At 52.3% G+C, this 13,371-nt stretch overlaps 1 protein-coding gene across 1 annotated transcript; it reads left to right on the forward strand.

Annotated features, from left to right (window-relative positions):
- The first annotated feature begins 781 nt into the window (after positions 1-781).
- CDK5RAP3 (CDK5 regulatory subunit associated protein 3) lies at positions 782-10,048 on the forward strand. Its single transcript, XM_040245575.1, has 14 exons — positions 782-885; positions 1,111-1,156; positions 2,862-2,993; positions 3,273-3,373; positions 3,758-3,806; positions 4,465-4,643; positions 4,865-5,001; positions 5,168-5,312; positions 5,701-5,811; positions 6,316-6,394; positions 6,992-7,080; positions 8,884-9,089; positions 9,454-9,625; positions 9,717-10,048. The coding sequence occupies exons 1-14, from the start codon at positions 880-882 to the stop codon at positions 9,780-9,782; spliced, it is 1,518 nt and encodes a 505-aa protein (XP_040101509.1). The 5' UTR covers positions 782-879; the 3' UTR covers positions 9,783-10,048.
- The last annotated feature ends 3,323 nt before the right edge of the window (positions 10,049-13,371 follow it).

Below are 13,371 nucleotides of genomic sequence, written 5' to 3' on the forward strand. Positions count from 1 at the left end.
AGGTGTTCAACACTTGTCTATTACATAAATTCAGTGAGAAGGTAATGTGCCACAAAAGACTTTTAAACCATGATCCGCGGTAAAGCGAGGCAAGTAGGGCGTTTCTAAAAAGACTCTTCTTGAGAGTCTCTTGGACTGCAAACAGATCAAACCAGTCAATCCTAAAGGAAGTCAACCCTGACTATTCACTGGAAGGACTGATGCTGAAGCTGAAGCACCAATACTCTGGCCACCTGATGCGAAGAGTTGACATTGGAAAAGACCTTGATGCTGGGAAATATTGAGGGCAGGAGGAGAAGGGGGTGACAGAGGATGAGATGGTTGGATGGCATCACCGACTCAATGGACATGAGTCTGAGCAAACTCCGGGGGATGGTTTACGACAGAGAAGCCTGGAGTGCTCCTATTCATGGGGTCGCAAAGAGTCGGATTGAGCCTATCTAAACACAAGGACCTCTAGTTTCCTCAGTAGGCGCTAGGACCCGGTCGGCAGACTAGTTAATCTTTACGCAGAGGGCTCCGGCCTGTTTGGCCGGGAGCGACTGGGAACAGCTCCAGGGCGCCGCCTGCCGGGATTCTGCCGCCTCTGCAGCCCTTTACTGGCGCCCCGGCTCCTGCCAGGTCTTGAGCCCGCCTCGCGTCTCCCATTGGCTGGCTCCTCTTCTCCCGCCCTTCCCGGGCTCAGCCACTCGGAACCCCGGAGTGGGTGGGGCTTGAGGCCTGGGATGGAGCGCGCCTCCCGATTGGCTCTGAGGAAGGCGGTGACGTGGCCCGAAAAGACCCGTCTGTGCCTAACCCAAGGCTCAGCCACAACAGCGCTGGATTAGTGGTAGGCGGGGCGTGTCCCGGTCGGAGGCCGGAAACGGAAGTGGAGGAAAGATGCAGGTGGGGGAACAGCAGCTGGCGAAATGGGGGGCTGCCCTGGGGCCCCTGGGCTGAGTTCAGCCGGTCCTTTCCTGACGTGCTTTCTCAGGCTCTCTCCGGGGGGACTCCCTCCCCGGCCCGTTGTGCTGGCCCCGCAGGGTGGCGGTTGGGGCGATAAAGTGAGCGCGCGAGCGGCTTGTCAGCTCGCAGCACTCACGCACCTTTCCCCGCCGTGTTTCCGGCCAGGACCATCAGCACGTGCCCATCGACATCCAGACCAGCAAGCTACTCGGTAGGAGGGGCGCCCCCGCTCACCTGGCTGTCAAGGGGAGACCTGGCCCTCTGTCACCAACAGCGGACCCGCCGACCACTCGCTCTGTTCTGTGCTCCCATCTGTGGCTGGACCTGCCTCAGGAATAGGAGCGGGAAGGAACCATGCATAGAGTCTATACTTGACCTGTGTTTTCTATTTAAACGTATATGACATGTTGTCAATCGTACATTTCAGGGACAGAGGAGAGTTGAAGGCTTACCTTAAAGATGATCAGCTGCTGAATGGCAGATCTGAAGTTAGAACCTAAGTCTTGTCAGTTTCCAGTATTGTATTATGCTGGAAAAAAAAAAACTTTCTTCCTTTTTGGTTTTTCCTTTGACTTTAGGAGGAAGAGGCACGTAGGTCCAGTTGAAAAGAAAACCTTTCAATGGCCAGGCCATCTCCCTGCTGTCTGTATCGCGTCTGTATACCTCCTCTCTAGTTCAGAGCCAGGGAAGGGCCTCTTCACTCTGACCCCTCTAGGGCAGTGCACAGCTCCTGGGTTTTTACATGGTCTTTGAATTAATTGTTTTGATGCCAGCTGTGTCATTAAGATGACAGCTGGTTGACTGTGTCATCCGTTTGCTTCTACTTCTGTGACATCTACATAATTTTTGTTTTTGGAGATTTTAGTGGAGTGCAGCAATGGGGCTATAACTGATAACTAGTGTGGGCTCCCAGCATTTGACCAGTTAGCAGATTTCTTAACAAGGGCCAGGTGGCCACTTGGTGGAGCGTCTTTAACTTCATTTTGGATTTGTCCCAGCTCTTCAGGACCTTGTAGACTCTTGATGTATATGCTTGTTATTGGTCCTGAAAAGGACCGATAAAAACCCAACCATTTATTGAGGGTTTATTCTATACCAAGGGCTGTTTTATAGGCTTAACATTATGAAAGTGAAGATCGCTACAATTCACTGAGCCCTTGCCACGTGCCAGGCACGATGTTCAGTGTTCTGCCGTTTGTACTCAGTATATTTATCATCCCCATTTTACATGTAGAGAAACTGAGGCACAGAGAGGTTGAGAGACTTGCCCAAGAAAGTTGGTAATTAGAACCAGGACCAGCTGACCACAAAGTCTAGGTCTTAGCTCTCTCCTATGAGGAAATGTACTTGGCTCTCATTCACCTATACCCTCAACTAAAAAGAGATCTGGCCCAGAATCCAGGAGATCAGTCACATTGGTATTCATGTGTGCAGGATGGTGCTTCGCTGGTAAGAGTAGACCAGTGTTCTTTAGTCCTTAGGGGCTTTGCAGTTGTTCATTCATCTGGTATTTGGTGTAACCGTCTTGTGTTTTTCATTGTCATGGTTAATCCCAGCCCTGAGAAAGTAGAAATTGAATGTCAGTAAGAAAGATATAATTATCCATGGAAGCAAAAATATCATGGAGAATTCAGTGGTCCAAAGTGTCACTTTGATGTCAGGACCAGTTGAAAGCTTTCCTTTACCCTGTGTTGAGGCAGTTACTTTATAAAAGTCACATTGTGGGTAAAGTTAGGTTGTTGGAATCTGTTTAGCCCCAAGCATCCCTTTGAGCCTGTCTTCATTCCCATCTTCCCCTGACCCCCACACCTTAACCAATATGAGTACAACTTTTAGCCAATGCCTTAGCATATTTCACTTGAATCAGTGATGCAGTTTTGGCCATGGGAATGCTATGATTTGGGTTTCTGCTATAGACTGGCTGGTAGACAGAAGGCACTGCAACCTGAAATGGCAGAGTCTGGTATTGACCATCCGAGAGAAGATCAATGCCGCCATCCAGGACATGCCAGAGAGCCAAGAGATCGCCCAGCTGCTCTCTGGATCCTGTGAGTGCTTCGGAGCTGCATCACTGGGCCCCCGTCTTTCCTGGGGTGGTATATATCTGCTGAGCTGTTCCCTTTTCTTTAGTCATAGGACTGACCTCTAAAGAGAAAGAGGCTTTTATTTGGGGTATAGAGGCTGGTTTATTTCAACACAAAATGATGAAGGGGAGAGCTGTGCCCTCTAAAGTTACTGGCATATACATGAGTCAGCCATATGCGGTGGCCGCAGTGGTGAGTTAGAGACTGTTATTTCCAAAGTCTTTGTTTTTCTTTGCTTTCCAGACATTCACTACTTTCACTGTCTAAGAATTGTGGAGCTTCTCAAAGGCACTGAAGCCTCCACAAAAAATATTTTTGGCCGGTACTCTTCACAGCGAATGAAGGCAAGTATGGGTGATGGTGGTAACGCGCAGCTGGAGGTGTCCAGTCCAGGGGGTCAGAGGCTGTCTGGTCTCGCTGAGGATCCATTGGAGATGCCCCCATGAAATATTTCCTCAACTTTCTCTCTTTCCCCATAGTTTATGCCAAAAGTAGATCCTGAAAGTGAAAGTATCAGTCGCTCAGTTGTGTCCAACTCTTTGTGACCCCTACCGCTGGGTTTACATTTTCTTTGGGAATCACTCGTTGGCACCATACTCTTAAAGTGGGTGGTCCAGCCAGCATTATGAAGGAGGAGGTTGATGCAGAGACTGGGAGAGCGTCCCCTGTTGGGGGATTGAGCTGAGATGTGGCTGCTTTCCTGGCTCACTTCCTGTTTCTTTTCTTAGGATTGGCAGGAGATCGTAGCCCTATATGAGAAGGACAACACCTACCTAGGTAAGGGGCCCAACCTGGGAGTCCCAGTGTCCACGGGGAGGCTCCCTCCTCGAATTTTGAGACACTGGGCTTCTAGGAGGTGCAGTTCATGTGGGGGGAGAGGCTGGTGTATAGATGTTTCTGAGGTGGGAAAATAAATTTCAATGAGTGTTTGGAGAAGGATGACCACCAGGCAGGTTCTGGGCATTTGGACGGGTGCTTATGGGTCTTCTGCCGGTCACCTCTTGATGACTAGCTCCCCCGGCACCCCTCTGCTCCACTGAGCAGAAGAGGCACAGGTTGACCTGGGGCCTGTATCAAGTGCCTGAGAGAATAACTAAAAGGCTGACTGTAGTTTGGGTTGTATTTGCTATCAGTGTAAATAATTATAATAGCTAATATTGATCAAATATTAATACTTATTAAATGCAAGGAATTATACTTGTATTTTATATGAATTCTCTTAATTCTCATGATAAATATTACTACCCCTGTTTTATAGTTGAGGACTGGATTGGAGAGATTAAATGACTGTCTTCAGTTCTGCAGCCAGGAAGGGGAGGAGCTGGGAGGTCAACCCCCGTGTTCTTCGCCACCAGGCCAGGGTATATTTGCGCATGTCCTTGGGGCGTGCCTGCCTTAGGTCTGGGGGTGAACTTCCTGCACCCATCTTTTTCAGTGGAACTCTCCAGCCTCCTGGTTCGGAACGTCAACTATGAGATCCCCTCCCTGAAGAAGCAGATCACCAAGTGCCAGCAGCTGCAGCAAGAATACAGCCGCAAGGAGGAAGAGGGCCAGGCGGGGGCTGCTGAGATGAGGGAGCAGTTCCACCACTCGTGCAAGCAGTACGGCATCACGGTGAGCAGGCCAGGTTTCCCGCGGCGGGGGACACATGCCTGGGGCCTGTTTGTCTTCCTGGGCCCAGTGCCTTTGCTTCTGGGAGGGCTTTCCTTCTTTGCTGGTTGGGCCCTTCTTGGGCCAGTTTCTTGCCCATCTTTAGTCTTCAGGCATTTTCTTTAATCCGCTGGACTCCGCTTCCCACCACTTCTGTCTAAGCCCACCTCATGGATCCTCTCTAGGGGGACAATGTCCGAAGAGAACTACTGGCCCTGGTGAAGGACCTACCAAGTCAGCTGGCCGAGATCGGGGCGGCAGCCCAGACCCTGGGTGAAGCCATTGACCTGTACCAGGCCTGTGTGGGGTTTGTGTGCGAAAGGTATTGAGGGCCCTGGCTTCTCCCCAGTGGAGGAGGGCGCTGCTTCCCCGACTGAGCTCTCTTCTCCACTTGTGCTTTCCCCACGTGACACTTGAGTGCCAGGCCCAGCAGTGGGCCTGGCCTCACAAGTGGGCAGCAGGAGGGTCAGTGGCATGCTCCATTGCAGCCCCACAGAGCAGGTGCTGCCGATGCTGCGATTTGTGCAGACGCGGGGGAACTGCACGGTGTACGAGTGGAGGACGGGCACGGAGCCCTCGGCGGTGGAGAGGCCACACCTTGAGGAGCCCCCTGAGCAGGTGGAAGAAGACGCGGTAAGACAGGCCAAGTGAGATCCGCTTCCTCCCCTCAGACATGATTCAGTCCTCCCCCATCCCCTCTGAACTCAGAGTCCAGAGGGAAGAAAGAGATGTTCCTGTGAGAGAGACTGTAGGTGGAGGGGCCCAGAAGGCCCTACTCCTTTGTTTTTCTGGCTTTCTTGAGACCACAGGGTAGATGAGCGTTGAAGAGGCCCAGGAGCTGGTCGGCTTTGAACTGGGAGCCCTTCCGTCCCCTGAGCTCTCTGAAGACAGACTCTCCTTTGGGAAGCTTGGAGACCACTATGTTTGAACAGTGTGCCGTTGCTCCCTACTGAGACCTAGAAGAAAGCAGGCCCCTTTTTCTCACCCATCTTCTTTGAACTAACACTTTTTTCCCTTCTAGATTGACTGGGGGAACTTTGGGTTGGAGGTGGCATCTGAAGGGGCTGACTCTGGCATCTCTGCCCAGACTGCTGGAATTGACTGGGGCATCTCCCTGGAATCGGATTCAAAGGTTGGGATGCTCTCTCAGTCCATCTCTCTTGAGGACTTTCTGTGATTGCTGTTTTGGTGATAAGAAACACGTTGGGAATTTCCTAGTGGTCCAGTGGTTAAGACTCCGCGCTTCCATTGCAAGGGGGCAAGGGTTCAATCTCTGGTCAGGGAACTGAGATCCCGGGTGCCTTTCAGTGTGGCCAAAGAAAAAAAAAGTTTTCTCTTTCTCTTCAAAGACATCACTTGAAGTTCACAGCTCTTGGACCACATATAGTTTGGGAGGAGGTAGAGTTTCCAAAGTGACATGTCAGAGTTTTGACCTCTTTCTCTTGGTGTTTGGGGCAGGTGTAGGGCTATAGGCATGGGCCCACACTGCCATCTTTGCCACCTCCATTGGGGCTGGAGGTCCTTCATACAGTTGAAATGTGCATCATTGGGCTTATTGAGGGCTTTAGTTTATCCTAGCTCCCTTTGCTGGGAAAAGTTCTCCCAACAGTGCAGGGGTTCTTTGCTCTCCACCCAGGAAGCTGGGGGTGATGAGATAGACTGGGGAGACGATGCCACTGCTCTGCAGATCACCGTGCTGGAAGCTGGAACCCAGGGTGAGTGTGTTGCTCCCTGCAGCCCTGGCAGAGGGTACCCCTGTGTCTCTAGAAGCAAAGAAAAAGTACACTGCCAAGACTGCGCTTCTCATACAGTTACCTGTTTGGTTTTTGTTTTTTTTTTCCAAAATCTTGTTGATGATGTGAGTGTAGTGGATAGACAAGAGTTCTTAAAATGAAGCCTAGAAACTCTCTATGCTTTGGATATTGAATGTGGGTCAGCCTTTGTCTGGGATGTTCCGAGAGGGCTGACAGGCTCTGAAGCCTGACCTGGCCCCCCTTCCCCACAAGTGGAGAGGCTGTGGCCGTGATCTGAGCCACTAGAGGGCAGTGCAGGATGAGACTTGATGCCCACCAAAGTGAAGGGACTCTTGGTTCGTTGGAACTCAGCTCTGTGCTCTTCCTCACAGACTGCAGTTGGCTCTTGGTGCCTGATTAGGGCTGTGACAGATGGGAGGGGTGACCCTTCCTTCTTGGGTTGGAACAGCAAGTGGCTTTACTGCAGTGTCTGTGTCCACATTAATGCACCAGGACTTCTCAAACCGATGGTCTTGCCTTGTCTTTAGCCACTTTATCACTTCTCTCTCTTTCTGGCAGCTCCTGAAGGTGTTGCCAGGGGCCCGGATGCTCTGACACTTCTTGAATACCCCGAGACCCGGAATCAGTTCATTGATGAGCTCATGGAGGTACTTTTGTCTCTGGATGTTGTGCGGGGAGGCCCGGCACCGGCATAGGCGGTATTGCTCTAGATGCCTGACCTGACCTTCCTGTTTGTGTGAAGGATGCTGAGTGCTTTCAGTGCTCCAGAGCAAGGGCACTCCCATCCACTCTGGAGCATTAGGATGCTTCCCATTCATTCCATTCATTCAACGGACTTCCCCGGTGCTTCAGTGATAAAGAACCCACCTGCCATGCAGGAGCCACAGGAGACATGGGTTTGATCCCTGAGTCAGGAAGATCCCTTGGAGGAGGGCATGACAGCCCACTCCAGTATTCTTGCCAGAGAATCCCATGGACAGAGGAGCCTGGCTACAGCCCATAGGGTCGCAAAGAGTTGGACACAACTGAAGCAACTGAGCATGTCTTCACTCAAGAGTGTTTATCATGTTTATCATCCTTCCTAAACCTCTGGCACTGTCGGAGGAGACGAGCAGAAAACAAGGCAGCATCCTTGACCTCACGGAGCTTGTAGTCTAGTGGGGAGAAACGAGGCAAACGAGTGAAATACGCAGCATGTTAGGTGTTAACACAGTGCCATGGAGAAGGAGCGCTGGAACAGGAGATGGGGCTGCTGGGAAGGCCTGTTTTTATGTTAGTGGTCAAGAAGGCCCTGTTGCAAAGGTGACCAGTAAGTCAAAACCTGCAGGGGGTGCAGAGAGAGCCACGCCCACATCCGGCAGAAGAGCCTTCCAGGCAGGGGGAGCAACACAGAAGCTTGGAGGCCGAAGTGTGTCCTGCACACGTGATGAGCAAGGAGGCCGAGCAGGGGAGCTGGGGGAGCAGAAGAGCTCAGAAAGCTGAAGGGAACGGGGAGCTGTTGGGGCTTTGGAGCAATTTGTGTTTCATGTCATCTCTGTGGCTGAGGTGTCTGGCAGCCCACAGTAAGAAACTGTTCTTGGACCTTCTTTGTGGTACTGGGGAGCTGGGGGCCTGCCTTTGTTGATTTCTGAGTCTGTCCACTTCTCAGGCCTGCTGGCAGGGGAGGGCCTCCTAGAAGGTCTTGTCCTCACCAGTCTAGGTCAGGTTTCCATGGCTGAATAAAAGTGACAAGACATGTGACTGGTTCTCAGATTCTGCCTAGCTTTTTCTTAATCTAGGGCTTCTCAAACATGGACTCCTGTTCCCTGAATCTCATTTTTCCCATGGAGAGAAAATAGCTTCATTCAGCAGAGAGAACCCCTTGAATTCTCTGCTTCGTAGTTATGTGATCCATAGCCTGGGAGGAGGAGGGGGTGGTCCTGGGTTAGGTAAGGCCTGAGGCAGCAATGAGGGGCTGAAAGGTGATGGTGGAGGCTGCCCCAGACTCCCACCTTAGAGTTGGTGAGTTTCTAGTAGTAAAAATGCTCAGAGGACATCCCTGCTCCTCTGTTGTTCAGTCGCTAGGTGGGTGTTAGTCGCTCAGTCGTGTCTGACTCTCTGTGACCCCGTAGACCGTAGCCCACCACGCTCCTCTGTCCGTGGGATTCTCCAGGCAAGAATACTGGAGTGGGCTGCCATTCCCTTTTCCAGGTGATCTTCCTGACCCAGGGATCGAACATGGGTCTCCTGCATTGCAGGCAGAGTCTTTACAGTCTGAGCCACCAGGGAAGCCCCGTTCATTTGCTAAGTCGTGTCCAGCTCTATTTGACACCATGGACTATACCACACCGGGCAGTCCCCTACTGTGCCTCCTCCAGCCAACCCTTACCTTTTTCTTTATTTAGAGCAGGCTGATGGCCTAGCTTCTGAGTGCTTTTCTCAGTTTGAACCAAATCCTCTTCTGTCCTCAGCTCGAAATCTTCTTGTCCCAGAGAGCAGTGGAGATGAGTGAGGAGGCAGACATCCTGTCTGTGAGTCAGTTCCAGCTGGCTCCAGCCATCCTGCAGGGCCAGACCAAGGTAAAGATGGTCGCCATGGTGTCGGCACTGCAGGATCTGATTGGCCGGCTCACCAGTCTTCGAATGCAGCACCTGTTTATGATCCTGGCCTCACCAAGGTCTGGCTTTCCCCTTGCTGTTGGGCTGTCCCTGGGCATGTTGCAGGGCGCTGCCATCTTGGGCGGCCCCGCCTCCTTGTTTCCTCCTCTCTGTGACCCCTTGGACCTCATCCCTGCCTCCCATAACTGCACCACCCCAACTGGGGTTGGGGGTTCTCTTTGGGGCAAGATGGGGTGGCTTGAAATATGCAGGCAGAATCAGCCTCCTGCGTAGGATGGGGAAGTGGGAGTGGCATTCCATACCAGGAAGGACTGACGGATGTGGAGCCTGAGCGGCCGACAGAGACTGCCCTGTTGCAGCAGTTGGATGGGGACACCCAGGCTGCCCAGAGACGCCGAACACTTACGTGAATGCCCTGCCCAGGTATGTGGACCGAGTGACTGAGCTCCTCCAGCAGAAGCTGAAGCAGTCCCAGCTGCTGGCTTTGAAGAAAGAACTGATGGTGCAGAAGCAACAGGAAGCCCTCCAGGAGCAGGCGGGTCTGGAGCCCAAGCTGGATCTGCTGCTGGAGAAGACAAAGGAGCTGCAGAAGCTGGTGAGAGCAGAGAGGCAAACCTGCCCAGTTTGCGCAGAACGAGGCCCCTTTGCCTTCGGCCTCCTGCCCACCCGGTAACACTGTCTTTCAGATTGAAGCTGACATTTCCAAGAGGTACAATGGGCGCCCTGTGAACCTGATGGGAACCTCTCTGTGACCTACTGCCGTTGTTCCTGCCCATCTTCTCAGCGTTCAGGATGGAGGAGGGACAGCACGAGGCCCTTCCTGGTGAGAGACTAAGCCGACTTGAGGATGGAAGGCCCCGGATGGAACTATCACCCGGAGGGTGATCTCAGCACTCTGTACTCTCTGCAGGAGGCTGTCTTGATGGTCCTTCGGCCCCTCAGCCTCAAATCACAGCTTCTGCTCCTTCTTGTTAATGTAGTTGGACTTTAATAAAAGAGAGAGATTCTTGTTTCCCTACTGACAGTGCCCGTCTCTGGGCCTGGGGTTGAGGCTGTGTACCCATTTGCATGGGGTTCTTGATTCTGTGAGGTACTAGGCTGGGGACTTTTCCTCTTTGCCTCTGCTGGCAGGGAGGCCCCCAAAATTAGTATCTACAGTTCAGCAAGGGGCTCTGGGGTAGCTGAGTCAGCCAGGGCTCTTTCTCTCCATGGCCAGGCCCAGACTGCCCCACTCAGGCCAGAAGCCCAAGGAGAGCAGTCAAGTGGCAGCCTTGTTGGAGCCAGCAAAGCTGTATTTTCCTTTTAATCACAGCTTACCTCCAGGCAGAGGGAAAATGCGGTTTGGGAAGGAAGGGTCTGATCAACAAGGTGGAGACAGGAGTTGTCACCTTCGCTAGCTGCCTGTCTACTTCCCACCCATAACTGCCTGCTCTGTGATTGGGTACAGCCCACCCCAGGCCAGCACCCCTCTCCCTGGCCACCTACCCATCCCCGTTTCCCAGGAAGGGTAGGGGTTGGGGGTGGCCAGCAATTCGATTTTAATTTCATAGCAGAGCAGTTGATTCATGGCTCTTTGTCGCTGGCGTTGACTCCCGTAATGACTTTCCATCAAAATGAAAAGTGGAGTGACACCACTCATTATTCCTGCTGCTTGTTATCTCAGTTCTGGGGAGGGCCGCCCCCTCCCTGCTGCCTTTCAGCCGTCCTGGACAGTGAGTGATGGCCCCTATTAATCACCGACCCCGCGGACTCCGGCGGACACGCTATCCAGAGGAGAGAGAGATAAGGCCGCATGAACTGCTCGAAGCCGCTCCTATCAATTAATGTCAGCCCATCGCTTCCCCCCAGTCTTTGCCTGTTCACCTCCTTTTGGGGGGATTGGAAGTCTAGGAACTGAAAAAGGAAAGACATTGGTGTGGAATGTCGAGGTACAACTGTCCTTGGAATAGAAGGGCTTTGGGGCCTGAGCGGGTGTGTCCCACCCTCAGGCGCTGTGAAGCCTCGGCTGGGGAGCTGCCTGCGGCTCTGGGGTCCTTTCTCTCTGAGAGCATGTCGGCTACCTCCTGCCCCACCTGTTTGGCTGCTGGCTCCACTGGCCTTCTGACCTACCCCTTGCGGCCACCATCAGCTCACTGAGCCATGCTACCCTTGCCCGCTCTAATGTCCCTCGTCCAATCACCAGCTGTCACACAGGCTCTTTGCTCACAGGCACTGGGCTTTGGGGAGAACCCTGTTGTCATGTGACCGCGGCAGGCTGGGTTCAGGCCTCCTAAGCTCTTGCTCCTGCCTTCGGGCGCACCTCGCTGGCCTTCTCCGCCCTGCCTGGGGCCAGTAGGGGATGTTGGATGTGCTATTTGGCTGCAGGAGATAAGAAGTGGGTTTAATAGGTTTTCTCAGCAGGTTTTTGTCACCTTGGTAAGCAGTGTGGCTAAGAGACTTCTCTCAGGGGGTACTGGGCCCATTTCACTGCTTATCTGGTGAAATCAAGGCCCATCTAGCTGTAGGTCCATGTAACTGATTTCTTAAAAGAATCATAACGTTGGGTTTGTTCTCAGGAGCGTTTAGCCCTATTTGCCTGCAACCCTGTGCTTTGCTTCCTGGGTCCTACTTTCCCCAACCACCCAATGGCATTGAAGAGCCCGCCTGGCTGTTTGACCCCGCAGAAGGGCAGCTCTGTGTCTTTCCAGTCTGCTCCCAGATTTCCCGGAGCATCACTCTGATTGCATTTAGCTTCCTGCCTGTTCATCTCAGAGGTGGTTGTGAGGATTAAATGAGTTAACATCTGCAGAGCTCTTAAAACAGTGCCTGGCACAGCCTATGTGCTCGCTGGACATATGTGAGCTCTTATTTTGGGTTTCTGAAACAATGTTAAGAATGCTTCCTCCTCTCCTAACTTCCTTCTTTGAAGCAGGGTGGGGCGGTGGCGGGGGCGGCAAAGAGGCTCCTTTGGGAGCTTGAAGACCAAGTTCTGAGCCCAGGTTTCTGGAACTCCCAAAACAACATTCAGGGAGAGAGAGGAGATGGGCCCAGATTACACTCTTAGAATCCTTCGTTGGATGAGAGTTATGTTGCCAAGAGCACTCTACTTTTCTGTTTGCTTTTATACCACCTCTTTCCAGAGAAGATTTTAAGGTGCTCACTGCTTAGCTAAGACATGTCATTACCGGCTTCAGATAAGGAAAGCATCACCTTTCCAAAATCCTTTCACCCAGGCAAATCCAGGCAATGTCAAGCCCACTCACCATGACTGTTCAGGTGAAACCTTTCTTCCCGCATAGACTCTGTCCTTTCCAAGTCTGGTTCTCAAAGTGTAGGATCCCTTTGCTCTGCAGCCCGTGATGGCCGACCATGAAGGTGGGTTAAGTAGGGTGCTAATGATGGCTCCTCTGGGTTCCAGCCACTCAACTAAGGGCTTGACAGGGAGATAGGTCCTATACATCCTGAACTACTGTCCCCGGGCCTGTGTGGGGCAGGGGTTATCTGTATCATTGAGACCAAAATCTCACTCCTCTGAGTATGATCCACTCCAGAGGACTGGCCCAGAGCAGAGGACCAAAGGAAAAGCAGACCCCAGGCTCTAGGGGAGCAGGAGCTAATTCTGCCTGGTTGTGTCTGTCTCCCTTGTTAATTCCCCAGGTGTTCCTTACAGCTTCTCGCCTAGAAAAGTGGATCCTGCAGCTCTTCCTGCTTTTTCATTTACATTTGCCTGTCCTGTTACTAAGCTCTATTTCATCTTCCCCTGCACCCTACCCCTGCCTGGGCCACCACCAGATCTTAGTTCCCCAACCAGGGTCTTGGCCCTCAGCAGTGAAAGCACAGAGTCCTAACCCCTGGACCACCAGGGAATCCTGCTTCATCTTTTAATTGCCATGTGTTTATTTTCCTCTCCCCACTACTCCAAACACATACATGAATGCGCACACACAATCTAATAACAGTAACAGTGGTGATTGGCACCTTCTCTGGAGCTAGACTGTCCAGGTAAAATCCCAGCTCCACTCTTGCTGCCTGTGTGGTCTTGGGTGAGTCCCTGAACCTCTCTGCACCTCATTTTTACCCCAGTGAAATGACAAAGGAAGACACCCTCGGGGTGGATAGCTGTGGTGAGTATGGGCGGCACCCAGAGGGTACCTGGTGCAGAAAGACTGCTGGCAGCTTGTGAGGGGTGGTGGATGCAAACATCCTGGACTTAGGTTAGAAACTTCCATTCAGGTCCCGGTTCCACATGTCCTGGATATTCCAACACATCCCAAACCACCCCCATCAGCACCCGAATCCCACCCTGCATCCCTCTCTTATCTCCTATCTCTTCTATCAACAGGCTCTTGGCTCTGCTAGTTC

The sequence above is a fragment of the Oryx dammah genome, unplaced genomic scaffold, assembly GCF_014754425.2.
Source record: "Oryx dammah isolate SB20612 unplaced genomic scaffold, SCBI_Odam_1.1 HiC_scaffold_8, whole genome shotgun sequence".
Lineage (NCBI taxonomy): Eukaryota > Metazoa > Chordata > Mammalia > Artiodactyla > Bovidae > Oryx > Oryx dammah.